Below are 25,856 nucleotides of genomic sequence, written 5' to 3'. Positions count from 1 at the left end.
GAGCCGGCGGGAGCCCGGGTCCCGAGAAACCATGGCGGGCCGGAGCGCCCTTGGGTTGCGAGCCGGGGCCGCGGCGGCGGGGGTGTCGGGCTAGGGGCTGCGGGCCGCTACACCGGCCGCCACGTGGCCGGGAGGAGAAATGCAAACAAGGAAACCGGGGGAAGGGGGAAGGGGGTGAGTCATTGCGGCCCCACCCGGGAGGGAAATCCGGGCTGGGGCCGCTTCCCGACCGGCCGGGGGCCTCCTGCCTCCTGTTTCGGTTCAGGGTCTCGAACAGGCCGGGGGAGGGATGGGGCCGTTTTCCCGCAGGGAATCCCGCTGCCGAGCCTCCCACTGCCGCGCTTCTATGCACACACCCCGTCCGCCCCCTTCTCCCCGCCCTACACACACACACACCCGCCGCGGGTGGGGACACTGAGGCTGGAGAGGCAGGAGGGCGCTCGGGGACTGTGGGCGTTGGAGGTGGGGCTGAGATCCCAGAGGAGCTGGGCTAGAAGGCCACGCCCCCGGCGGGTGAAGGTCGAGCTCGGGATTCCAGAGTCCTAGGCGGGCTCTGTGTGGAAAGCCATCGCCTCCCTGGGCCTCAGTTCCCATCGCCGCGCTGCTGGCCCAGCGCCCCCTCTTCGCTCCACTCCTGCTTCTGAGTCCGCGGAGAGACAGTGGCTCCGGGACAGCAGCTCCCCCAGCGCCGGCGCCGTAACTGCTCAGGGCGTCACCGAGGGTTTTGGAAGGAGTCGCACGCCTCGCCCCCGGCTTTCTAGGACTCACCCCCTTTTTGCCCCACCTGTGTCCCTTTCCCTTTGCTGCTGAGCCTGCCTGGACAGAGGAAGACATATCTCTAACAATCCATGTCCCCTGCTGTTTCACCGATGATTATTTTCTTGGAGGGGGGGTTAATTGTGATTAAAATCAATTTTAATATGTCTTTGAAAATCATTCCAGGAGTTTATCAGATTGTAAGTTCCATCCCCTCAAATTCAGATTCAGTCCTACTGGCATGAAGTGGAAAATCTATATTTTGAACAAATACCCCAATCTGCTGGGTTCCCACTTTGAGAAATGATAGTGGAGTTTTAAATGACCCCCTCAGGGAAGGAGGGGAGCCCGAAAATGAATCTGCCCCCCAGACCAAACCCATCCACTCAGGTTTGGGGAATTTGGAAGAAGGAAGAACAGCTTGAAGGGATAACAGCCTGGGGTCACAGGTGTCCATGGGGAAGAGAGTAGAGAGGGAGTGGGGCTGGGGGAGTGAGTTGAAATTTCAGGTCTCTGGTGCCAGTGACCTGGTCTAGAAGTCCTTGCAGGGGAGTTTCCGGAGACTGGCAGTCGGGTCAGAAAGGGGTCCCCCCTTTCCTATTCATCCTGCCCCTACTTTGGGCAAGTGGAAATGGAGCCAGTGGGTGAGGCAGGACATCTGCGTCCCTCTCAGCAGGCCACAATAGCCTGTAAGTGCCTGGCACTGCTCCAAGTGCTTCCCAGGTATTCTATCTCTGCCACCACCCTATGAAGCAGTACTACTGTTATTCCCACTTCAGATGGTGAAGCTGAGGCTCAGAGTTACCGGGTAGCTTGCCAAGGTCAAGGGTACAAGGATCCAAAGAAAGTCATTCAAATTGGACCTTCCACTTGTCTCGTTCTTGTCACTGGAGGGCAAAGCCCCCCACCTCCCGCCAAGGCAGATGATGGAGCAGGTGTTTCCTTCTCAGGATTCCTGGTTGGGACTGGCCTGTGAAATGAACGCTCGGTAGGTGTATGATGGAGCCTAAGGCCTGGAGGGGGCGGGGGACTAGGGGAGTGTGTCTGAGGAAGACACTTTAAGCCAGATGGTGAGTCATCACAGGGAAAATCGTGCCATACCCTGGTGCAGCCTCCACCCTCCTCTGACTATCTTTAGATGCCTGAAAGTTGTGTTAGGACAGATAAATGATAACAATAGTTAACATGCACCAGGCCCTGTTCTTGGTACTTGTTATACTGGTTGATGTTCTTGATACATTCACTGATTTAATCATCTCAACGATCCTATGAGATAGGTATTATTGTTATCCCATTTTGCAGACGAGGAAGTGGAGACATGGAAAAGTTAACTGACACACCCAAGTTTCCACAAGTAAGATGTGGAGCAGTGAGTGGTTCTCCCCAAGCACTTAGGAGTCTGTATGCTTTACCACTCTGTAATCCTGCCTCTCAAATATACTGACAGCTCCTGCAAAGGGAGAGAAGCCCACGTCCAGAGTCATTTCCCTCACACTTGGGTGCACAGGCTCCAGACGTAGGGGGAGGGACAGACAGATAATGGAGGCTGACCAGCAGGGCCTCTTCACACTGTCCACCCACATGATGAGCTCTCTGCCAGGGCATGAGCCTCATGGAACCCTGCCTCCCTCCCTCAGGCAGGCAGCAGGGGACGGCAGAGGCTCCCAGGGAATAGTCCAGGAGGGTTAATGGGAAAGGAGGGCTTCTTGGCCGGCGTGACTCTGGGCTGTATTCCTCCCACTGAATCCTCTTTGCTGAACTCTACACTCGTGGAGCCCACAGCTTCCTGAATCTTCACACTACACGAGTCTAAAACTCCCTTCCCACCCCAGCTGCCTCTCCTCCCGCCTGGCCTCTCTCAGCTCCCTGCTCCAGGACCCCCACCACTGCCTAAGCAAGGCACCTGATATCTCGCTCCCTCCCTCTCCCACATCTCATCAGCCTCCAATTCTGGTTGATTCAACCAATGGATAACCTCTTGCATCCACCTATCATGCCCCATCCCCACTAAAACTGCTCTAGCAGAACGATGGTCTCTTCCATCACTTACTACGTGCAGCGTACTCTGTTTACTACTTTATAGACATCATCTTTTAATCCTCAGAACAATCACTATTTACAAGTGAGGAACAGAACTGAAGAACAGAGAGGTGAAGTAACTTGGCCAAGGTCACACAGCTAGTAAGTAGCAATGCCAAACTCAGTCTGACGGCAGAGCCTACCCTCTCAATCACACTTTGGTGATCACTACTCTCAACTTTGCCTTCCTCCGTCCTTCCTGTGCAGTGCCACAAGAATCTTTAATTCCTTCAACGGCATTTACTGTAAGTTCCAGCAACTCTGCTGTAAACTGGAGATCTAAAACTGGGCAGATACTGGGCTCCAGGGCCACGGAGCCTGGTGGAATTTTCTGGTAGCTCACTAACACACTAATCTGGTCAGGCCTCCATACCCAGCACAGTGTCTGGCGTAAAGCAGGTGCTCAATGATTCCGGGTGGTAAGGAGCTGAAGTCGGTGGGACAGTCAGCCGGGGCCTGCTGTGGGCCTGTACCAAGGGCAGGGCGGAAGGGAGAGGGGCTGCTTTCCCAGTTCATTTTCGGACAGTTTGTTTCACCTCCCTCCCGGCTGCTTCTTTGTCTCCTATCTTTTCTCCTTCTGTGCTGCAAACCTTGCTTACGAGGCTCAGCTGTGTCCCTTGAGGTTGCTGGTGGGTTGGAGGGTGGGAGGTTGGAGGACGTCTTAGCTGATAGGCTGGCAGCGGGACTGAGGAAAAGGGCCAGCTTGGAGGCCAGAGGATATAAGGGCTGTGCCTGGGTACCTTGGCCTGCTGCAGCTTCCCTCAGCATCCTGATGTGATCCCCTGGCCATGGCTTATCAACAAATGGAGAGGGACTGAGAAGAGAGCCCAGGTACCCTCACCTGGGCTCTACCTCCCGGCTCTGGAAGGTTGAAGGTCCTCTGGCACTTGTCCAGGCTTCTGGCCCCAAGGATGGTTCCAGTCCAGTTCCCCCATCTCCTCCCCTGCCCACTCCTGGGGGGCTGAGGCAGGGAGCTGGAACACTGATGGGCACCAAGCCAAACCTTCCTGGGACCAGCAGGTCACAGCCAGTCACTCTTGAGCCACTATGACAGTGGTAGAGCAGGGACGCAGAGGAAGTGGGGGGCAAGCTGGAGGGAGGTCTGTGAGGGCGGGACAGGGCTGGGGAGCAGTGGGGAGCTGACTGAGGCGAGAACAGAGTCCCCACGCTTTCCTGCAGGCACATTCTTCTGGCTGGTGGTCAAGCTACCCGTGCATGACAGGAGCAAGGAAACGGTCACCAGACAGGCCCGTGGTGCTGATGGCGGTAGCCAGAGGGTGAGGAGAGGCTGGCAGAGCAGGGTAGAAGGCAGGGGCAGGTCTGGAGCTGTGCTAAAGAGAGGGGAACAGGCCTGCCTAGCAGGCAAGTTTGGTGGTATTTGAATGTGCAGGCAGCGCTTTCTCCCTCCAGCCTCTGCTTCTCAAGTGTGTGTGTGTGTGTGTGTGTGTGTGTGTGTGTGTATTCCACATACCCAGGAGACACTGCATCTGCCCTTGAGTAATCAGTGCTCTGAAACCGTGGCTCCAGCCCAGTCGTGACCACTTTCCCTCAGGCCCAGAGCCCTCTCCTTGGCTCCCTCGCCTGCACCCCTGTTGGGGCTTCCAGTCTGCACTTGCTGGCCCACACCACTCCCCCGCCTCTCCCTGGGGCTCACTGCCTGCACTACCTCCTCCCAACATCCCCAGCCTTCCCCGGACCCTCATCTCAGGGGCTCCCATCTTCCCTGGGCCCTTGCTCAGGACTCGAACTCTGCACCCACTTTGCCCTTTTAGAGACTTAGGCAGGGGCAGCTGCAGTAGCCTGAGGGAGGGTTCCGTGTGGATCCAGAGCGCTGGCCAAGGAGAGGGCAAGACTGTGAGTGACCAGGCAAGCAGGCCATGCAGAGAAGGCCCTTCCCAGCATCAGAGCAGACCCCAGTCCTGCCCCCAAATCCCACTCGGGAAGTGCTGGGGCCAGAGGAAGCTGAACACTCCAAAGACTCGGCACTAGACCCACTGCCCATCTCCTCCCTCCAGAGAGGACGCAGCGAAAGGCCAGGGGAGGCTGCAGAGATGGGGTCTGTAGAGGGAAACAGAAAAGGGAGGTGACGTCTGCAGGTCTGACTGAGAGAGAAGGCCGCAGGCCACTCCCTCCCCTCCTGGGATCAGTCCTCTGCTCCAGGATGGAGAAGCGGCCACCAGCGGCTCAGACTTCCCACCCAGGCCTCAGGAAGTCCTTCCTGCTCCTGCCTCGGAGCCCCCTCAACTAGGAGCTTTACCTCCAGAGAAATGCAGAGGCAGCGGACTCCCCTTAAACCTGCTGCAGGGCGGGCATGGAGCCCACCTCAGCATTCCCCCTCATTCCACAGAGGACTGGATCCTGATTTAATCTCCAGTCTCCCCCAGGCCTAGCTGATGGTGCCGGCTGGGGTCCTGGGTGCCAGGCGAAGCAGCCACTGCTGTGCCCCTGCCGGGTTCTTCTCCTGCCACAGAGCCCGGCTTGTGTCAGTTCCTCCTGCAGGGCCCCATTTCTCTTCCACACGCCCGGCACTCACCACAACTACAATCAGAAATCCAGGCCGCGTGCTTAGCACAGCCAGGGCTGTGGGCACAGAGGCTCTCAGGAGACGCTTCTTCTATTTATTTATTTGTTTATTTTATTTTATTTTTGGCTGCATTGGGTCTTTGTTGCTGAGCACAGGCTTTTCTCTAGTTGCGGCGAGCGGGGGCTACTCTTCCTTGTTGGTGCGCGGGCTTCTCGTTGTGGTGGCTTCTCTTGTTGTGGAGCACAGGCCCTAGGCACACGGCCTTCAGTAGCTGCAACATGCAGGCTCAGTAGTTGTAGCTCGCGGCTGTAGAGCGCAGGCTCAGTAGTTGTGGCACACGGGCTTAGTTGCTCCGTGGCATGTGGGATCATCCCGGACCAGGGCTTGAACCCGTGTCCCCTGCATTGGCAGGAGAATTCTTCACCACTGCGCCACCAGGGAAGACCCAGGAGAGGCCTCTTGAGTGGAATAGGTAAACTCATCTCCCCCTCTCCTGCCATGGGTCCTTCTACCTTCCTCATGGCTCCCCCAGGTCTGCCTCTCCTTCTGTTACCTTTCCAACCGGTTCTTGGCCCATCTCTGTTCCTCGCACTGCCTCAGTCTGTCTCTAGCCCATCCTCTCCCTCCTCCAGGGAGTGCCCTCAGATTCGCACCTCAAACCTCTCTAGGGTGCTATCCATGGGTCCCGAGCGCTGGACTAAGCACAGGTGTCAAGCTTTTTGGGGATCTGTGTGTACTGATCAAGCCTCCGTGGTGACCTTCTCGTTCAACAAATCCAGTCCCTAAACTCAAATCTGAAGGACAAATATGTACTAATCCCTGTGCCGGGCTTTGTCCTTTAGGGAGAGTTGATGCCCTCCTCTCCTGGCCTCAGCCTTTGTATTCGCTCACTCCCCACGGCCCCAGGCTCCAGTCCATGCAGAGGTTAACTCCTGGCTTTATCTCTCTCTGTCTCTTTCTCTCTCTCCCTCTCTCTCCCCTCACCCAACAACAACCCCACAGCGAAAGGGAAAGGAAAAGAGCGAGCGCATTGGAGGATGTACCTGTGATTGGGGGTTCAGGTCAGCAGATGGAAGTCACCAGAGGACAAGGAGAGGCGAGCAGGCCTAGGCCCCGGGCCCCTCCTTGTTGCCCTTCCAAATGCTGCAGCGGCTGTGATTGCTAACACGCGTACACGCTCACACATTCTCCCTCTCCACACTTGTCTGTCTGTGATGCTTATCTAGCTCTGGAGCTCAAAGACCTGTTGCTTCCACTCAGCATCTTCTCACTCAGCATCCTGTCCTCTGCGTGGACCTCCAGGTCGTCAGTGGGCAGGCAGAGGAAGTGGGGTCTCAGTGAGAAGCCAGACTGTGAATGGTTTCACTCTAGCCATAAAAGGTGAAGATGTCTCCTTCTAGGGGCAGAAGGCAGCCACGGCCCTAGGGAGCAGCGCTGGGGGAGGAGTGGCCGAGGTGTCCCCCTGGACCTGAGTCCTCAACTCGGGATTACTTCCTGCAGTCTGGGCAGCTGCGGTGCTCATGATGGGGCCAGCTCTTCCCTGCAATGAGCCACCTGCTCTTCCTCTCTAGAATGGTCCTTTCAGCTCTGTGGTCTATGAGTCTGACCTCAAGAGGAAGATGAAGCTGCAGGGGGACCAGCTGAGGCGGGCTGGGCCCAGGGGATCCACCTCCGTGTCAGGCACGGCCTGGGGCTGCCTTAACCAGGGTCCTTAGCCTTGAACTCCACAAGGGCTGGAGGTGAGCAAAGGGACTACATAAGTTCTGGGGAAAATCTTGCAAATAAGATTTTTAGCCCAAACTTGCAGAGCTCGGTCTCAAGACACAAGGGTGGAGAAGGCTGCCCCCTAGAGCCAGGATCAAAGAATTCTTTATGGACAGCCAGCCATTCTTGCCTTTATTTATTGCACAGATATTTATTGAGTTCCTACCTAAGGCCCTGGCATTAGACTAGGTACTGGGGATACAGAAGTGATCAAGGAAGGCAATAGGGTGACTAACCATCAGAGTTTTCCCTAGACTCAGGGGTTTCCTGGAATGTTGGACGTGTGTTGGTAAAACCAGGACAGTCCTAGGCAAACTGAGAGGAGTTGGTCCCTAAAAGGTAAAGCCCCTGCCCTCATGGAGGTTATATTCCAATGGGATGGCAAGGGTGGAGTTGGAAAGGATAAACAAATACGCAAGACAATTTCACATAGTGCTATCACTTATCACAAGACGTAAGACAGAGTAGGGGACTGTACTTTAGAGAGGAAGGACAGGATTGCCTTTCTGAGGAAGTAACATGTGACCTGAGGCTTGAACGATGAGCAAGCCTTATGAATCTTATGAGCACTCACAGGAGAGCTTTCCAGATACAAAGTTACCAAGACCCCGGGGCAGGAACAAGCTTGGCACATTCAAGAAACAGAAAGAAGGCCAGTGTGCCTGAAGTGAAATGGGCAGAGGTGAGACTAGTCGGAGTTGGCAACTGACTTGTTTACCCCAATTGCTATGGAAGCTATTGGAGGGATTTAAGCAGGGGAGTGCCATGTTCTGGTTGTTATTTTTAAAAGACTATTCCAGCTGCTGGCTGGACAGTGGATTGGAGGGGAAAGAACAAGCAGAGGATGACCACGTAGGGAGCTGCTGCAAGTGGGGAGGTGGTGATGATGGTGCCTGGACTAAGCAGTGTCTTGGGAAGAAAGGACAGGGCAGACCCAACCGTACTTGCTAATGAATTGCACATAGGGGGTAAAGGAAGGAGAGGACCAACTGGTGCCTAGGTTTGGGGCTGGAGCTACAGTAAACAAGGATATACCCCAAAGGACATCAGAGGTCCCTCTGTGCGGGGATTAAGAAGCAGAGAGGAGGAAGCCCTCACACGTCCAAGAAACTCAATGAACTGTCATGTAGCTCGGTAGGGGTATCCTTGATGTAACATTGTGGGAGGAGATCTATGTCTGGAATGTGCCTGCTTTGGGGGAATGAGAAAGAAATGTCTTAGGAGACAAGGTGTCTGTGGGTGGGAGTCAGGAGTCTGCCTTAATACTGGTGGGGCCCAATTTAAAAGTGACTTCGGAGGGATTGGTAGTTCAGACAGGTTATCCATATAAGAGACGTTTTCATGACCTGAAATGGAATGAGGGATGGTGTATTAGGGTAATGAGGTTAGCTGTAATGACTCCGAAATCTCAGTGGCTTAGCACGAAGAAAAGGGTGTATTTTTCATTCCTATTACAGTCCGATGCAGGTTTGGGGAATAGAGTGGGTAGTTCTGTTCATTCATTCATTCAAGGGTCCCAGGCTCTTTTCACCATGTGGCGCAGCTGTCTTCAACATGTGGCCTCTAGAATCGTCACAGAATGGGAAGAGGGAATGAGGGCTGCGTGGGAGACTGTATGGGTCCAGCCTGGAAATGGCACACACTGCTTCTGCTTCGATTCCATTGCTCAGAACTCACTCTCATGGCATCAGTTTAACTGCAAGGAAGCTGGGAAGTGTTCAAAGTTCCTATTTCGTAGGTCACGTGCCAGAAGAAGGATGCTAACGGTGAACACTGGTGGTCTCTGTCACAGGCAGGGAGAATGGCTATCTCTCTTGGGGATGGGGGGTGGTGGGCAGTGGTGTCTGTCTTGGGTTCGGTTGGGAGTGCACTCTCAGAAAGCACCTTGGAAAGGAAGCTGATGTGGGGAGAAGAGCATGCGTGGTGCATACCAGTGTGCTTTGCAGCTTCATAACCCTCCCATGCTTTCCCTTCTCGTGGCCTTTCTCCAGATAAGATCTTAATTATCCCACATCTCACCACAGAAATAGCCTTGTGAACGCTTTCTCTTCTACAATTTTCTTTTCCCATCAAATCCAACTTGGATACCAAATAATCTTCTTAAGGCATGGTTTATGTCATGCTAGCCCTGTTCAATAATAACAATAATTTCAACAACAGTGATAATAATTTGTCAAATTACTGTGTTGAGTGCTTTAACTGCAGTATCTCAATATCTCTCGATTGCTATAACAAGCCAATGATGTATCATCATTCCCACTACACAGATGGAGCGACAGGGGTTCCGAGAAGTTCCTGTGCTGTCAAATATGGTAGCCACTAGCCACGTGTGGCTATTTAAATTAAAATCAATTAAAAATTCAGTCATACTAGGCACATATCAAATACTCAACAGCCACGTGTGACTAGTAGCTGCCATTCTGAAGAGGGCAGATATAGAATATTTTCTTCTTGGCAGAAAGTTCTCCTGAGTTAGGGGAAAACTGCCCAGGTCGCACAGTAAGTGGTGATCCCATCTGAACATAAAATCCTTCAACAGCTCCGTATTGCTTCCACATGTAAAAAAAAGTGTCAGCCTGCTGGTAACCTACATCCTGGGCCCAAGCTACTGTTACATAATTATCTCTCGTTATTTTCTTGCACAACCTCACTCTCCAGTGTAACGAGTTTGTTAACTCCTCTCCAATACTCCTGACGTGCACTCATAATAAATATTTTTGCTCTCCTCCTTTCTGTCTGCCCAGCTAATTAATTGCTACCTGACCTTAAGGTTCAAATAGCTTAAATATTTCTTGAATCAGCCCCTCTTCCCCATTCTCACTGCCTCAGCCTGAACCACCTTTCAGGCTCTCCTCCTGTGGCAACCTTTCTGCTGCTACTAACCATACTTGCCAACATTTTTTAAGCACCTGCTACATACTTGCCACTCTTCTAAGCACTGCCTCTTCATCATAACACGTTGAAGTAGACATCACAGCTGTGCCCTGTCCCCATTTTACAGACGGAGTACCTAAAGCACAGGGAGGTGAAGAATTTGTCCGAATGACCTCTCTGCTTTCTAGTCCTTTCGAAGGAAGTTCATCCTCACACTATTACCCTGGCCACATTTCTAAAACACAGAACTGTTACTTCCCTCCCCTGGCTTCACAGAGACAGGGGAAAGCCTTTTCAGCAGAGCAAGCAAGGCCCTTTATGTTCAGAACATTTCCAACCTCAAAATCCATCACTCCACCCACAGACCACAAACTACTTACAGTTTCCCGAACCTGCCATGTTATTTCTTCCTTCTGGGCTGTCACACAGGCTGCTCCCACTGCGTGGAGGACTGTTATCCCTGCCAGCCAGCTCTGGAACCATCCGTGGCAGTGTACTCTGGACCACAGGGCTCACTCCCTCCTCTGAACAGCCAGCACTAACTCTCTCCATCAGTGGCTCCCAAAGGAGGACTGGATGCCGAGCCCACCTCATTAAAATCACTTCTCATTAAAAATATATATATACTCCCAAGATTCAAATTTACTGTCAGGGGTGGAGTCTGGGGGTCTTTTTTTTTTAAAAAAAAAAAGAAGCTCCCTAGACTATTCTGAAGTGAGGCAAATGTGGTTTACATTGCTCGCTTGGCAATTAATCATGTCCTGCCTAGGTTTCTTGTGTATGATCCCCTTTATTGTTATTTGATTCTTAACCTTCATTCACTCACATTCATCTATTCGGCAAATGTTTACTAAAGGGCTACTATGTGCTGTGAACTCTTCTATGTGTTGGTGTGAATGAAAGAGGCACAGTCGCTATTCATGGAGATTACATTCCAGAGAGATGTGATAGCAGAATAATGGCCCCCCGAGATGTCAATGTCCTGATCCCCGGAATTTGTGAATACGTTACTTTACATGGCAAAAAGGATTTTGCTGATGTGATTAAGTTAAGCATCTTGAGATGGGGAAATTATTCTGGATTATCCAGGTTCTTAATCATAAGGGTCCTTATAAGGGAAAAGAAGGAGGCAGCAGAGTTGGCAGGAGAAAAGGAGATGATGTAATGACAGAAGCAGAGGTCCGAGGGGTGTGTTTGCTTTGAAGATGAAGGAAGACCTTCAGGAGTCAAGGGATGTGGGCAGCTCTAGAAGCTGGAAAAGGCAAAGAAACAGACTTTCCCCTCGAGCCTCCGAAAGGAAGGCAGCCCTGCCATCCCCTAGACTTTAGCCCTCTGAGTTCCTTTTTTGGACACCTACGTACAGAACTGTAGGATAATAAATGTGAGTTGTTTGAAGCCCCTAGATCTGTGGTACTCTGTTACAGCAGTGAAAAGCAATAAATACAAGGTATGTTGGCTACCTATTTTGTGCCAGTATGTGACGGGCCTCCCCAACTAGATTATAAGTGTTTGAGGGCTCCGTGCGTTGTGTTTTTTGATTTTCCCTGCCGGCTCCCAGCGTGGCACTGGGCCCACGGAGGGAGCTCAGTATACACCTGCTATAGATTCCAGCCTCTACCCTAGAATTGTCTGATTCTGATGGGAGTGATGTTTGGTAGATTTGGGGTGGGAGGACGAGGCTTGCGGAGATGAAAGGAGAAGGGAGCTGTCCTTGAGGGTGAGGTGTTTGACGTTAGAAGATGGGGCAGATGTTCCATGACAAGAATCTTCTGAGAATCGCTTAATCCCTGAGGAGGGAACTGATGGATAGATAGGGGCGGAAGGAATCATACTCACTGTGTACTTTCATCTACCTTAATTTTTATATCTTGATTTTTAACGAGAAATTTACATCTTAAATTTTAAAGGAGAACGTGATAAATTTTAAAAGTGATCACGGCAGCTGGCTTGTACACCCGTACATTTCCGGGTCCCGCCAGGGACCAAATATCCTGTAGCTCAGAGGACGAAGCCCGGAACCTGCCTTTTTAGGCGGCATCCCCGAATGATCAGGGGCCCGAGGACTCAAGGCCAAGCCCAGGACGCGCCCTCCACTGTGGTTCCGGGCGCGGGCGGCCTCCGGCCGGGGAGGGCGCTGTGCCGGCGGTGCAGGGGGCGGGCCGGGGGCGGAGCGCGGGCGGCCGGCGGCTACGGCTCGGCCCCCGGCTCCCGGCTCCCGGCTCCTGCTCTGGGCCCTGCACCTGTGACCGCCGGCCACGCTCGCCTTCTGCGCCCGGCGCCCGCAGCCCCATGGCCCCGTCCCGCCTGCAGCTCGGCCTCCGCGCCGCCTACTCCGGCCTCAGCTCCGTGGCCGGCTTCTCCATCTTCCTCGTCTGGACGGTGGTCTACAGACAGCCGGGGACCGCGGCCATGGGGGGGCTCGCAGGTACCGCGGGGCGCGCGGGGGTCGCTGGGTCCCGGCTCCGGCCGCGCGGACGCGGGCGCGCGGCTGCGGGGAGGAGCCGGCGGCTGCTCCGCAGGCTCCTCGCGGGCGGCGCTTCCCGGGGGAGCGGGTGGGGTGTTTACCCAAAACTGGCCGTGGGCAGAGCAGGCCCCGCGCGGGCCCGGGCTCCTGGACATCCTCGGGGGGCCTCAGGGACTCAATGCCCGCCCGAGGCGCCGACGTCCCGTATGTGTCATTTGCACCAGCCCCGGCGCCCCCGGGTTAGCCCGTCCGCCCTCCACCCTGGGCCCAGTGACAGCGTCCTCCCTGCACGCCCGCGGCTCTCGCCACCTCCTTCGCGCAACCAGGTGTGAAGACCCGGCGGTCTTCACACACACACACACTTGTGCTGGGGGATCCGCGCCCCTTCCCTGGGGACTGGGTGAGGGCAGAGAAGAAGTAAGTGGAAAGGAGGGCTGGGGGTTCCCGGGGAAGCCCATGTGCCTCCTAACAGGGTGGAGTGCACCGCCAACGGAGTCGCCAGCGGAGTCCTCAGCGGAGCCCCGGAGGACCGCGCTAGGGATCTGATGGAAACGACTTTTTTTCCCACCATGTTGGTGTCTCTTTGCCACTCTTCTGCTGTGGCTCCTGGGCCAAGGGCGGCTCCGACCGCCCTTTCTGTGCCTCAAGGAGGCCAGAGGAGGCTTGTACCGGAGTTGAGAACGTCAGTGCGCTGGGGGAGGTCTGGTGCTTACCGGTGCTCTGTACTCGCTGTGCACCTTTGGGCATGTTGTTAACCTCTCTGTGTTGTAGAATTGGTGTGAAGACGAAGCATATCATTTCTACTTGCTAACTTTTTTTTTTTTTAATGCTTCCTATGTGTCAGACACTGTGTTAAGCAAACTGCTTTCATCATCTCATTTAATCCTTACGTTAGTCCTAGGAAGTAGGCATTATTATTGGGTCCATTTTACAGGTCAGGCTTAAACTGAGGCTTAGTGTAAGCTATTTATAAGCTATTTATTTATATATATTTTTTATATATATATTTTATATATTTATTTATATATAAGCTATTTTTATTTATATATAAGCTATTTATATATAAGCTATTTATATATATTTTTATATTTTTATATATTTATTTATATATAAGCTATTTATTTATAAGCTATTTATATAGCTTACCTAGGGTTACACAGCTACATGAAATTATATGTGTGGGGAAAGCACTTTGGGAAAAAATACGTGTAAGGTTCATAGTTCTGCACAGGATGATCTGACTCCATAATTAAACTCCTCTGCCACAGGAGCCCTACATGGACTAACTAAAAATAACGAGGTTTGCTCACGGCCCCAAAGCTCACTGAGTGCCACACCTGGGTCAAGAAGGGACGGGAGGTGGGGCTTCTGCCCTGGAAGAGGGGTGTAGGTAACCACGGCCTAAGCAATGCCAGGCAGAGCACTTGGGTTCTCCGAGGAAGGGCACGTGGTTGCCTGGCTGGGCTGCCCTCATGCCTGCCTAGATGCCCCACCTGTGGTTCCTCCCAGGGGGCTAGCCTGCCCACCTCTGCTCAGTTATCAGCAGACGCCTGACCCCCTTCCCCGCTGCACCCCACCGCCCACCATGTTCCTTATGATTCTCTGGGCTTTGCAGTGTTTTCCTATTTCCTGTAGACCTGCTGCTTTCCCCTCAGGAAGGCGGTGTGACTCTCCAGGCGAGGCCCAGGGGTTGCCCTGATGAGACTTGAGATGAGGGCGCTGGTGGGCGGTGAGGAGGGAGGGCTGCCCCTGGGATCAGAGCTGGGTGTGTCGGAGTCTGGCCTGGTGGAGTGAGCCCCACCGAGCTGTGTGACCATGGGCACATCGATGCCCCCTGGGCCTCAGTTTCCTCATCCGTAAGGAATGGAAGGAGATTCTGCTGACAGGGGTGTTGTGTGAGACCCCGTTCAGGTCTGGAATGCTACAGCTGTATGTCCTCTCCCCGAATCATCCATCTTTCAGCTGCCCGTCGGGGGGCAGCTCCAGGGAGTCCCAGGGTTTCCCTCTGACCTGAGCCCTGCCCTCTCTTCCTCCCTGCAGATTTCCCTTGGCCTCTGAGGCAGGCCAGCTGTGGAGCCGCCCACAGCAAGAGGTGCTAGGGCAGCGACCAGCTAGAGCAGGGTCCTGGCAGCTCCCCGACAGCCATCGCAGAACCAAAGCCGCCTGGTGACGGTGGTGGTGGTGGCAGTGTGGCAGGTGGGGGAGGGCTGCCAGGGCCACACACCCTCTGCGCCCTGAATGGGTGCTGAGAGGGTCTGCAGCCAGTCAGCCTCTTCCTCTTTTGGGGATGAAGCGTCAGCAGATTGGTGCGTACCCCGCTTCTGACTTGGCATTTTCCAGAAACTGCTGAGTCACCAGAGGGCAGCCCCAGCGTGCTCCTTCCCCTGTGTGCCAGGTGGGGCTGCTGGGGGCTGTTGATTTCCTGGGGACCTGGGAGAAACGTTCGTGGGTAGAGACCCAGTCTCTCCCATCCTGGTGTGCGTCTGGGAAGAACTGGCTTGGAGGAGAGGCGGAAGAAATAGTTTTGCTGTGGGAACGCTTGGGAAAAAGACTTGCTCTAGGTCTAGTAGACCGAGGAAAGAGAATAAGAATAGAAAAGTTGCCCAGGAGTCTAACCAGCTCTGTGTTCTTCCCCATGAGCTGAGAAAGGACAGGGGTGGAGGGGAGGGGTGGAGGCAGAGAGTAGGGCCTGGGTCCAGTGGCCCACTTGTCTGTTTCCCTGTGAGCTCCCCTAGGCTCCTGGCCCCTCACCTCCAACCCAGCCGCTGGGGGTACTTTCACTGACCACCTGTGTGCCTTCCTTGTCCTGGGCCTGTCAGCTCTGAGCCCCGAGCCACCGAGCAGAGCCCTGCTCCTTGAAGCAGGTGGGGTGGAGCGAGGGGTGAGGTCTGGTGTGGACATGCATCCGGGTGGGCCTGGGAAACCGTCCATTCTGCCCTGAGTTATGCAGACCAGGCTTCCTGGAGTCCAGAGTGTCCCAGGGAAGTGAGCAGGGCTGAGGTGTGGGAGGGACCGGCGGGGGGGCGGGGGGGGCTTGTGCTCCTTCACTGACCCCCTGGATGGAGTTGGGGGAGATCCCCCTTCTAAGGAAAGAGGCGGGAGCCAGGGCCGGTGGGGAGGGGCCTGCTTCCAGATGTGGCCTGTGTTTATCTGGAGGCCAGGGCTGTGTGCAGGGCAAGTGAGAGGTGGGGCAGGATGCGTCTGCTTATTAACAGAGAGCTGGGGCCTGGCACACCCAAAATGGCCATCTTCCTCTTCTGCTCAGCCCTTTTTGGTACATGGATGTGTGTGTGGGGGGGGGTGTCCTGGGGGCACCACTGGAGCGTGGCCAGTGGACTAAGAGAGGGCATCCCACAGGCCCCTATTTCAACACTTCCTAACCTAGAAATTGCTGAGTCACGGGGGAATTGCTCTGACCTTATTTTTCCCCTAAGCTGGCTTCTAGAATCTTTGAGTGGTAAAGTGTCTGAGAGCCATCTATCTCAGCCCCTCCGTGGCATAGTGAGCAGATAGAGGGCAAGTGGAGCGGTCGCAAAGGTACCCATCTGACGGTTCCTTGGATGTGCTCAGTGACGATACGCTTCCTTCCGCGGGCCCTTTAAGAAACCAAACAGCTCCCCCAGTGAACACTTAGGACCTGTGTGAGAGGACTGGGAAACACTTCTGGAAAAGGTGGCTATCACACCGTCCATCCGGATCACGGAAGATGTTAAGCTGTAGCCGGGGGATTGTTACTCTGTCCACCTCTGGCCTGCTCCCACTTCCTGCCTAGGCAGGGACAGAGACAAGCTTGTCTTGCCTCACCCTGATCCCAGGGCTGGAGGGACCCATGTTCCAGGCCCCCAACCCCTGAGGAAGGCTGAGGGGGGGCAAGGGCAGAGCTGGGAGAGCGTGGGTCAAACAGCGTGGGAAGGGAAGCGGCAGGTGTTGGCAGAGCTGAGTCCTCACTAGCAGGGAGTCCTGGGTCACCGTTTCCAGGCTGGCGGGACCTTTGGGCTCCCCCACTTGCAGATGTGGAAGCGCCGAGGCTCTGAGAGTCACGAGCAGCACATCGGTGCCAGGCCCAGGTCTCCTGGTTGGCAGTCTCGTGGTTTTCTGGCCCTTGCCAGGCTGCCTGAATTGTGACAGCTTCTGAGCCGGTAATCAGAGCAGAGATCTGTGATGACATTCCCCCCTGCCTTTTGATTTTCCCCCAACTTAAAAAAACATTATGAAATATTGCAGGCAAGTAAAAAAGGATAGGCAATTTAGTGAACTCCCTCATTCTTACCATTCAGCCTAAAAAATTAAAACGTCATAGATTCAGTCAAAGCACTCTCCCACCCCGATCTCCCTGTCACCTTCTCTTCCTTCTCTCCCTTGCCAGAGCTGACCACTTTCCCCAGCCTTCCCGTGCTCCTCTGCGTGCAGCGTGTGCGGCTCACTTTTTGAAGGGCCTCCTGACTCCTAGGATCCAGCGGTCTACACACAGGTGGACAGCTTGCAGCTGGCTCTGCCTTGTCCCTCATTCGTCCCTTGTCAGGACCCTGCGGCCCTGCCCTGGACCCTTGCCAATGGAACTGCTATTTGCTCCACTCTCTGGGCTGCGGCGGCAGGCACAGCCCGGCACAGAGGGCATTCATTGTATTGTCTGAGCGGCAGCTGGCATCGTAGGGGAGCTGCCCAGTCGGGCCCAGAGGGCAGGCCCAGGACCGGCTGGGGGCATCTGGCCTGCCCTTTCAGCAAACGACTTAGTAAAATGGAGTCTGGCTAGGGGACTTCCCTGGCGGTCCAGTGGTTAAGACTCTGCACTTCCACTTCAGGGAGCACGGGTTGATCCCTGGTCAGGGAACTTAGACTCCGCATGCCTCGTGGTGTGGCCTAAAAAGGAAATTAATAAAATGGAGTCTGGCCAAGGGCAAGAAGAAGGCCACTTGGGTACTGGGTGGCCCTGGGGGTTTTAACCACTGGGCCTCCCCATCCCATAAAACCAATACATGGAATTTGGGGAGAGCCCCACTGCCAAGAGCTCAGCCACAGGCCTTGCAACGTTACGGTGGTGGCCTCTGAAGGCTGGGAGAGCAGAAGCATCAGGGCGGGAGGAATGCTTCTCACAGCTGTGGCCCCCAGGGTGGGTAGTGGGGAGTCCCCGGAAAGCAGGCTGGGCTGCAGCAGTCCTCGAACTTTCTGACTTTAGGACCCCTTTACACTCTTTAAAAAGTGGTGAGACCCGAAGGAAATTTTGTTTATGTGGGTTATATCTATCGATATGGACTGTATTAGAAATTAAAACTGAGAACAGTTTTAAGCATTTTAAAGTAATATTAAAAATAACATTGTGGGCTTCCCTGGTGGCGCAGTGGTTGAGAGTCCGCCTGCCGATGCAGGGGATGCGGGTTTGTGCCCCGGTCCGGGAAGATCCCACATGCCGCGGAGCGGCTGGGCCCGTGAGCCATGGCCGCTGAGCCTGCGCGTCCGGAGCCTGTGCTCCGCAACGGGAGAGGCCACGACAGTGAGAGGCCCGTGTACCGCAAATAATAATAATAATAACAACATTGTGTTAACATAAGTAACATTTTTTTGTAAGAAGTATTCAGGTTTTCCAAAGCAAAAAAATGAGGGAGAAGAATGACATGGTTTTATATTTTTTGCAGATCTCGTTAATGTGTGGCTTAGTGAAAGGCAGCCAGATTCTCCTAGCTGCTTTTGCGTTCACATCCTCTTCGTATCACAGGCCACGCGGCCTCCAGCAAACTCCACTTTACCGGGAGAGTGAAAAGGCCAACACTACTGTTATTATGCGAAGAGCCTGGCCTGGGGGACCTGCAGGGCTCTGGGGGGTCGGCAGGTGAGGGGAGGGGCGCTGCCTGAGCCGTCTCTCCCGGCAGGTGTGCTAGCGCTGTGGGTCCTGGTGACGCACGTGATGTACATGCAGGATTACTGGAGGACGTGGCTCAAGGGGCTGCGTGGCTTCTTCTTCGTGGGCGTCCTCTTCTCGGCCGTCTCTGTCGCCACTTTCTGCACCTTCCTTGTGCTGGCCGTCACCGGACACCAGAGTAAGGGCCTCCACAAAGGGAGGGCGTGGGAGGGCCGGTGGGTGGAGCACTCCGGAGGCCCGGGATTCCTGTCCTGGGTTCAACACTTACGTCCAAGGGACTGGACAGACCACTTAACCTCCCTGTGCCCGAGTTTTCTCGTTGTAAAAGTGGGGAGAATGGACGCCCCCTATCCCCGCCCCTGGGTTGGAAGGGATCAATGAAACGCGTGGGAAGTGTGTGCTGCATTCAGCACCCAGGAGTGTGTGGTTAGCCGCCCTTTTTAGCCTCCAGCGGAGGGTATGGGAGCGCCCCCTGGTGGCTGCAGTCTGCAAGTAGCCAGAGGCTCTTCCTGCCCGCTCTGATGCTGAAGCACATTGGAAGGCAGTGGCCTAGGGTCAGTGTCACAGAAGCAGAGCGGATGGTACAGCCCTGTGCTTAGCCAACCCTCATCCCCACTGCTCCCTGCCTGCAAACTCTGAATGCTCTGAAACCTCTATCACACCTGATCTCTCCACTGGCTCAGTTCAGCCTCTGTTGGAGGTTGTGGGGAAGGATGGCCCGGGGCTTGTGGCATGGTGGCTAGGGTCAAGGGCAAGGTCCTCTCAAGTCACGGTTGGGTTCCTCTCCCCTGCAGGCCTCACAGACCCCAACAGCTACTACCTCTCCTGCGTGTGGAGCTTCATCTCCTTCAAGTGGGCCTTCCTGCTCAGCCTCTATGCCCACCGCTACCGGGCTGACTTTGCCGACATCAGCATCCTCAGCGATTTCTGACCTGAGCGATGAGGTCTCCGCACCCTGGTGGTCCTCAGGACCTGGACTCAGCCTCTGAGACATCAGGCGGGCCTGTACACCCCCTGGGAACCCCAGAACCGGGGCAGAAAGTATACAGCAGGAGGACGGTGGTCTCCCTGGGAGCTGTCCTGTCCCCTTGGGGGGAACCCTGGGTGCCGTGGAAAGGGGTCCTGCCATGTTGCTCATCAGCGTGACTGGAGGGCAGCTTTAGACCTTTTCAAGTGCATCTATTTTCTTAGCACTCAGTGGGCAATCTTTCTAAGTAGGGCCAGGGCAACAGGCAAGGGGTAGGGCAGTGCGGCCTTGACCTGTGCCTGGGGGCAGGGCTCCCTGCTGCCCTAGACACTCTCCCTCAGGTGGGACGGGACCCTGGGGAGGTGAGGTCAGGTAAGGGATCTCTAGTAGAGACTTCTCAGCCCCTTACCCCAGCACCCGCATCTTGTTGTCCCCCAAGAGTCAGGTAGCTGAACTCATTGGTCCCAGGGATGGTAACACTTGGTTCTCTTTTCCCAAGGCCTGGGGACCCGAGGGGAGTTCAGTGTCCCTCTCTCCACCCACCCTGTTCCTCGCAGAGGTGGTTCCCATGAGTATGCTAGAGCCGTCCTCCCCTTCCCCACACACCCCAGAGCAGGACGCCCCAAATGAGGCCAGACTAAGGGTCTTGGGGAAGGTGCTTCTGCCCCCCGAAGGGCTTTGGGGAAGGGGGCAGCACGGGGTGGGCTAGAAGGAACCCTCAAACCTGTGCCAGGCACCTCCAGCCCAGCATTTCCATTTGGCCTTCTCATGCCTGCCCCTCATGGCACCCAGATTGCCCCTGGCCCCGAGATGCCTCCCCCACTCCTGCCCCTGCCCTTCACCCAGAGCTTTTCTCTTTTAAAATCTCCCTTCTGAAGGACAAAATCTGCTTTACTGCCTATACACTGGCCCAAGGGCTCACCTAACTCGGAAGGGAAGGGCTCCATCCATCTTTTTGTCTTAGGTTGTCATTTTGCACGGTCTACCCCTTTCCCACCTGATGTGTCCTGCCCCTCAGCTCTTTGCCTTATCTGTGTCACTGTCACTTTAGCAGAAATACAGCAGCCATTTGTATCAGCTAGCCTCTGGTGCTTTCTTATGGGGTGGACTGTGGGAGCGGTGGGTGGGAATGGGGGTCTCCAGTCATCTCATCAAGCCATTTCCTTAGCTCAGAGGGGACCCTCTCCCTCTGGTCCCACTTGGCATGGGGGAACCCACAGTTCAGCTCTCTTCCTCCAGCCCCCTCAGCAAACCCCCCAGCCAGGGCGAGGATGCCCCGGGGCACAGTCTCAGCAACGTCTGTGGGATTGAGTGCCTATCGCCCCAAGAGGCCAGGACAGATGGGAAGGGGATGAACATGCTTCCCCTCGTATTCTCCAGGCTGTGAGGGCTTGGGCCCAGGTCGGAGGTGATGAGGCCGCTCCTTCTGCTGGCTGAAGAAGCCTGGCCGCCTCGGAACCATAAAGACAGGCGCCACTGGATGAGCTCGCCCAGGCCTGCTGTCTCGCCCGTTCTTCCCTTCTAGGCTCAGCAGATGCTGAAGAAGTCATGGTACATTAGAGCAGGAAGGAACCGAACAGTGTCTATTTCGGGAACCTTTAACTGATAAACAGAGGCCCCAGGAGGTGACGTGACTTACCTGAGCTCCCAGCTGGGACTTGAACCCAGGTAGGTCTGATTCAGGACTCTTTAGGGGAGCCTTAGCGAGCCGGGTCTGCAGGCATCCATGTTCCCCACGCCCTTACGGGCCCTCTGTCTACGGACTCAGCCCAGAGCTGCCGCCTCTTCACTACCCAGAGGTGGGGCAGGCGCGGGCAGCCAGGGTGTGTTCAGAATAGATTCTTCCCGCAAGGCAGCGGCCACAGAAGGCCAAGGCGCTGGAGGAGGGCTGCCCCACAGCCCAACCTGTCCCTTCTCTTCCACAGTGAATCAGGCACAGGCTGTGCTGTGTAGCTGTAGGCTCGCTGCCCACCCCTCAACCCCCGGAGGCCCTTTCACATGAACCTTTAAAGCAAATAAAACATTTATTGTTCAGATTTTTTTTCCATTTTTTTTTTCTTTTTTACAAAAACATGCATACATACACAGGGCATGGTGGTCCTCGGGAAGACACACTCATGTGCACACACATACAAACCCTCCTCTTACCGTCTCTGTCTCTCTCTCTCTCTCTCTCACACACACACACACACACACACACACACACACAAATACTTTCCTTCTTGGCCCCAGGCCTGGACCCCAGAAGCCTCGAAGTCTTTGCCAGGGCAGCCTCCCCTCCCCCACGTCTTCCATTCACTCTCCCACCCCCCTTCCCGTCAGCCAAGCTAGTCCTATGTAGGGCAGGAGTCAGCTGGGGTGGGGGAGACCCCAGAAAGAGAAGGCTCACGGAGGGGGGTGGTGACTACTGAGGGGTCCCTGGGGGTCATGCTGTGCTTCTGAGGGGAGATGAGGGGTTTGGCACCATTGGATCAGGAAGCAAAGAACTCCAGGAGCACCTGTCTGCTGCACCAGAGCCCTGAGATGGCTGACGCAGGTGGCCTCTGGCAGGGGCAGGGACCAGATGGGAGGCCTGCCGATGACTGCTCTCAGAGGGAGGTCTGTCTCACTGCCCAGTGGTGGGGAGGAAGCTTCCAGAGTCATCTGAGGAAGCAGGAGAGGAGGGACTCCCCCTGCACGCAGGGGCATGGGACCCCTTTGCCCCTGCTACCCATCCTCCCTCCCCCAGAGCCTAGGAAGGGCCACTCTGGCGGAGGCCGAGTTCACATTTCTGTGTGGAGCCTGGGGCTGTGTGCAAAGTCGGGGGTCTACAGAACCAGGAATAGTGGTTGTGAGCGGGCCCGGCTGTGCCAGTCCTCCTCTGTGCAGGCCTGAGGATCGGGGGCCCAGCTAGGGGCCCAGACCCCAGAGGGGTAGACTGTGCTTCGGGGAGAGCCCTACTGGGGCCCGGCTGGCTACGCAGCCGGCCTCCTGTCAGGGTCTTCTTTGGTCCCTATGCTAGACCCAGGGGCCTTCCCAGGCTCCTTGGGGTGACTGTCAAGAGGCTGCTCTCTGGCCCCGACTACCTGCCCGAAGGATCTCTGAAGACCCCGGGAACGGGTACTGTTGCCAGAGGTTGGAAGAGAACCAGGTCCGAAGGGCAGGGCGGGGCGGGGCGCGGCAGGGGGCAGAGCCGTCCTGTAGCCTAAAGATTCATGGGTTCTTCCTCCTCCACCAGCTGCTCTGAGGTCCTGGGGGAGGGAAAGGCGGGGGTGCTGCTGAAGAGCCAGGGGAAAGGCCTGAGCCCAGCTTCCCAGGAAGCCCGAGAAGGCCGTGGTGGCTGGGCTGGAGCCTGGGCTCTGCAGGTTGGGAGGGTCTGAGGGGCTGGAGGGGCTGTGAGCCAGGGGTCTGGCATTACCGCTCTTCAGTCAGGATGCCCACGGAGAGGGATGCCAGTGCAGTTACTGCCTCCACTTCTGCATCGGCCCCTGGCACCCTGGGCACCCAGGAGTCTGGACAGGAGGCCAGGCGCTGCATGCAGCCCCAGTATTCACCTGGGTAAGAAGCCGAGTCAGAAAGGGCTGGGGGCACGAGGCCCTCGAGCACCTGCCCACCACGCATCCTAGACTGGTCCTGAGGCTGCACATCTCAGGCCCAGGAGTAGCGGACGCGTCCTCGGTGTGGGGTCAGCTCTCACCTGCCTCCACCCTCAGTGCAACACCCTCCCTGACTCGGCCCCCGAAGCCCTGACAGGGTGAGCAGTGCGGATTCAGCGTGGCAGTGAGGGGCCCTCGCAGAGGTCCAAGCCAGTGCCGCACGCCTCTGGCTGAAAGGCCACCGCTAACCCATTCCCATGGGTGTGGGGTTCCTAAGTGCCCCATTAGGGCCTCCCTTCCCCTAGATGGTGTCTGTGTCATGGTGACCTCACGGAGCCCAGGGTCCCCCTCACATGTAGCCCCTGGCAACGCTCAGCGCAGCACAGGCACGGGAGGCCAGAGGACACAGTGCCGGGAGAGGTGACCAACACCGCAGCCACTCTGTCTGGCTGTTAGCACGCCACTTACCACCCTGGACTCCCACCGCCCCATCTAGACCATGGACACGACCGTCCTGCCTGCTGTGGCGAGAAATAATGTCCACGGAACACGCCCGGCCCGGAGCCTGGCCCAGTGGGAGGGCTCCACACCGAGTACCTGCAGCTGCACTGTCATGTACAACAGCCCTACTGAGCCCGGACGTGGGAAATCTAGTTTGTTCATTTTTGTATCCCTGGCATAGATCACGGGTCTTTACATAAAGGGCTCCACAGATGCTGAGCTGAAGCTGAAAATTTAAAGTGCTTTCCAAATGTGGGGTTAATCTAAGACTCAGCCCCGAAAACACCCAGAGCTCCGAAGACCCTGCGGCCAGGTTTGAGGGTTAGGGTGGGAACCAGCACTTCCACGAACAAGGCCCGAGTGTTGCTGTGGGCAGGGCCCTGGCCTAGGGCAGCAGCTGGGGATGGGAGGCCGGTCCTGCCTGGTCCCCACTGGGTCCATCTGGAGGGCTCCGAGGGTATCCACTCATGGTGGGGGGGGGGGGCTGCTTCCCATTATCGTGGGGTACTTTATAGGAAGCCTACTCCAGAGCAGCAGCACCCCTGGCCTGGCTGGTGCTGGAAGACCTGGGGCCCTGGTCACTGGGGGCAGCAGAGCCCCAGGTTTCTCCCGAGTCTGGGGTCAGCGGTGTCCTCTGTCCATACTCACTGTGCACCCGGATCACAGCTTCCAGAGAGCGGATGGCATTGAGGTTGGGTTTCTGTTTCCAGCCTTCTTCTGAGAGGGGATCCACCTACAGAAGCAAAGAGTACATCAGTCACCCATCTCTCAGGGAGCCCCAGGCCCAGCTCTCTCCCACCCCCGGGCCCCCGCTTTCCAAGCGCAAATAGGCACGTGCTCCCCCGGCTCTACCTAGGGCAGGGGACGCTGGCCCTACGCCTGACCTGGGGAAGAGGCATCCACGCCGCTCCCCTCATCCCAGGCCTGGCCACCCCCACCCCGCCCATCTGCATGCCCTCAGGGAGGCGCCCTGTCTACCTGCTCCCTGGGGCACTCCTGGGAGAGCCGGACGCCCTGCCCCACCGACGCACGGATCAGGGGCAGGGCCCTCACCTTGTTGCCTAGAAGAGCAGCCACACAGGCCTCAGAGGCGTCACAGATGGCTGTGAGATCGTGGCCACCCTCCAAGGCCAGCACCACCGCACCTCCCGCCAGGCTCATCAGCTGCTGCGTCATGTACCCAAAACCTAGACGGTTGCGCGAGGAGGGTTGGGGGGCAGCGGTGGAGGAGAGGGGGGCCCTCTCTACCTCTGGTAACTCCCTGCTTGACTCCTCCCTTAGAAAGAGTGACTCATGCAGAAATCTCTACCTTCCCAAGTGCTTTCACATGGAATCCCCTGTAAATCCTATTAGTATGCCTCACTGAAGGCTCAGAGAGGTTAAGGGCAGCTAGTAAGTGGCAGGGCTAGGACCGGAACCCAGGGCATGGACCCCAGCCCATGTCTTTTTCGCTAAGACACACCATATTCCTCTCTGTCCTCCAGGCCCCATGGCCCAGGGGGCTGAGTGGGCTCCCTCTGTTCTGAGAACACTGCTCCTCCCCACTGCCCCCAGGAGAAGCTGCCAGCCCAGCCTGGGAAGGACACAGCTGGGGTGGGAGGAGTCCTGTGACTGAGCTTCCAGGTCTACGGGACTTAAGCCCCCTGGGTGTGACTTAGGTCTCCCACAGGGAACTGACCTGTTCTGTGCTGGGGCCCTGGGCCAGCCACTGCCACCTCCCCCTAGCCTTGGGCTGTGCCGCCCCTCCCGGCCTAGCCTTCACTCCCTACACCTGCCCCCTGGGTTGGGCCCTCCTTACATTTGGCGGAAACATGGTAGCCGCCCAGTGGGGGTGGGTGACCCTCGGCAGCATCAAACCCAGCTGACACCAGGACCAGGTCCGGAGAGAACTCCCGGGCGATGGGCATCACGACTATCCTGTGTGGGCAGAAGGGGGGCTCACCATGCTGTGCAGGGCTGCCAGGGGCAGAGGCCAATGGCCCCGCCAGCCCTCTCCCACCAACTCTACTGGGGGCACCCTGCTCTCAGGACTCCTAGACACCCACTCTCCCAGCAGGATGAGCAGATGCCTCTGACTTCCTTGACCTTGGCTGGCCACCCATGTCCCTGGTACAGCCTAAGGACTCAGCCACCCAGGGCGCTTCACTGGCGAGAGGCAGGAAGGCACCCGAGGGAATGAAAGAGGAGTGGGCGTGTGGGTGTGTCTGTGTGTGTTTCGGGGGGTGCGGTGGGCAGGGCCTCGGGAAGGGGCGGGTCACTAAGCCTCAGGGAAACACTGGAAACACGCAGCACTTAGCTGCCACCCACTTAGGACTGAGTTGGCCACACCTCACCACTCGTCACCTGAGAGCTGACCAGGGCGACGGACTCCCTCTGAGGTCCTGGGCCACCAGATCCATTCTCGTCCTCTGCCCCCGCTGGCCCCTCACAGCTACCTCCCTCCAACCCTCACCCAACTCGGGGGTCTATTTTGGTGTCCTTCAAGGCCCCGGGCT

The 25,856-nt window shown here is 56.2% G+C and overlaps 2 protein-coding genes across 9 annotated transcripts in view; one reads left to right on the top strand and one right to left on the bottom strand.

Annotated features, from left to right (window-relative positions):
- The first annotated feature begins 12,164 nt into the window (after window positions 1-12,164).
- Window positions 12,165-20,359, top strand: SLC48A1 (solute carrier family 48 member 1). Its single transcript, XM_030835289.2, has 3 exons — window positions 12,165-12,422; window positions 18,329-18,496; window positions 19,113-20,359. The coding sequence occupies exons 1-3, from the start codon at window positions 12,287-12,289 to the stop codon at window positions 19,247-19,249; spliced, it is 441 nt and encodes a 146-aa protein (XP_030691149.2). The 5' UTR covers window positions 12,165-12,286; the 3' UTR covers window positions 19,250-20,359.
- Window positions 18,058-25,856, bottom strand: part of HDAC7 (histone deacetylase 7) — a 38,965-nt gene continuing 31,166 nt past the window's right edge. For 6 of the 8 annotated variants that reach the window (XM_060307081.2, XM_060307082.2, XM_060307083.2 and 3 more), the window contains 5 exons: window positions 25,160-25,278; window positions 24,415-24,548; window positions 24,010-24,094; window positions 22,683-22,818; window positions 18,059-22,515 (listed from right to left, as the gene is read on the bottom strand). In XM_060307081.2, the coding sequence (XP_060163064.1) occupies window positions 22,470-22,515; window positions 22,683-22,818; window positions 24,010-24,094; window positions 24,415-24,548; window positions 25,160-25,278 (520 nt within the window). In that variant the 3' untranslated portion in view covers window positions 18,059-22,469. Of the gene's footprint in view, window positions 22,516-22,682; window positions 22,819-24,009; window positions 24,095-24,414; window positions 24,549-25,159; window positions 25,279-25,856 lie in introns of all 8 variants that reach the window. The other 2 variants (XM_060307080.2, XM_030835287.3) reach the window with 1 other exon arrangement.

The sequence above is a fragment of the Globicephala melas genome, chromosome 10 (genome assembly GCF_963455315.2).
Source record: "Globicephala melas chromosome 10, mGloMel1.2, whole genome shotgun sequence".
Classification (NCBI taxonomy): domain Eukaryota; kingdom Metazoa; phylum Chordata; class Mammalia; order Artiodactyla; family Delphinidae; genus Globicephala; species Globicephala melas.
The sequence above is the reverse complement of the archived record's forward strand: the minus strand, read 5'-3'. Positions and strand labels throughout refer to the sequence as shown.

What these genes read in the sequence shown, in the direction of transcription:
- SLC48A1 (XM_030835289.2), top strand. Translation starts at nt 12,287, where the DNA reads ATGGCCCCGTCCCGCCTGCAGCTCGGCCTCCGCGCCGCCTACTCCGGC. An exon ending in GGCCATGGGGGGGCTCGCAG is followed by an intron (nt 12,423 to 18,328) that starts GTACCGCGGGGC and finishes CTCTCCCGGCAG; the next exon opens with GTGTGCTAGCGCTGTGGGTC. An exon ending in GGCCGTCACCGGACACCAGA is followed by an intron (nt 18,497 to 19,112) that starts GTAAGGGCCTCC and finishes TCTCCCCTGCAG; the next exon opens with GCCTCACAGACCCCAACAGC.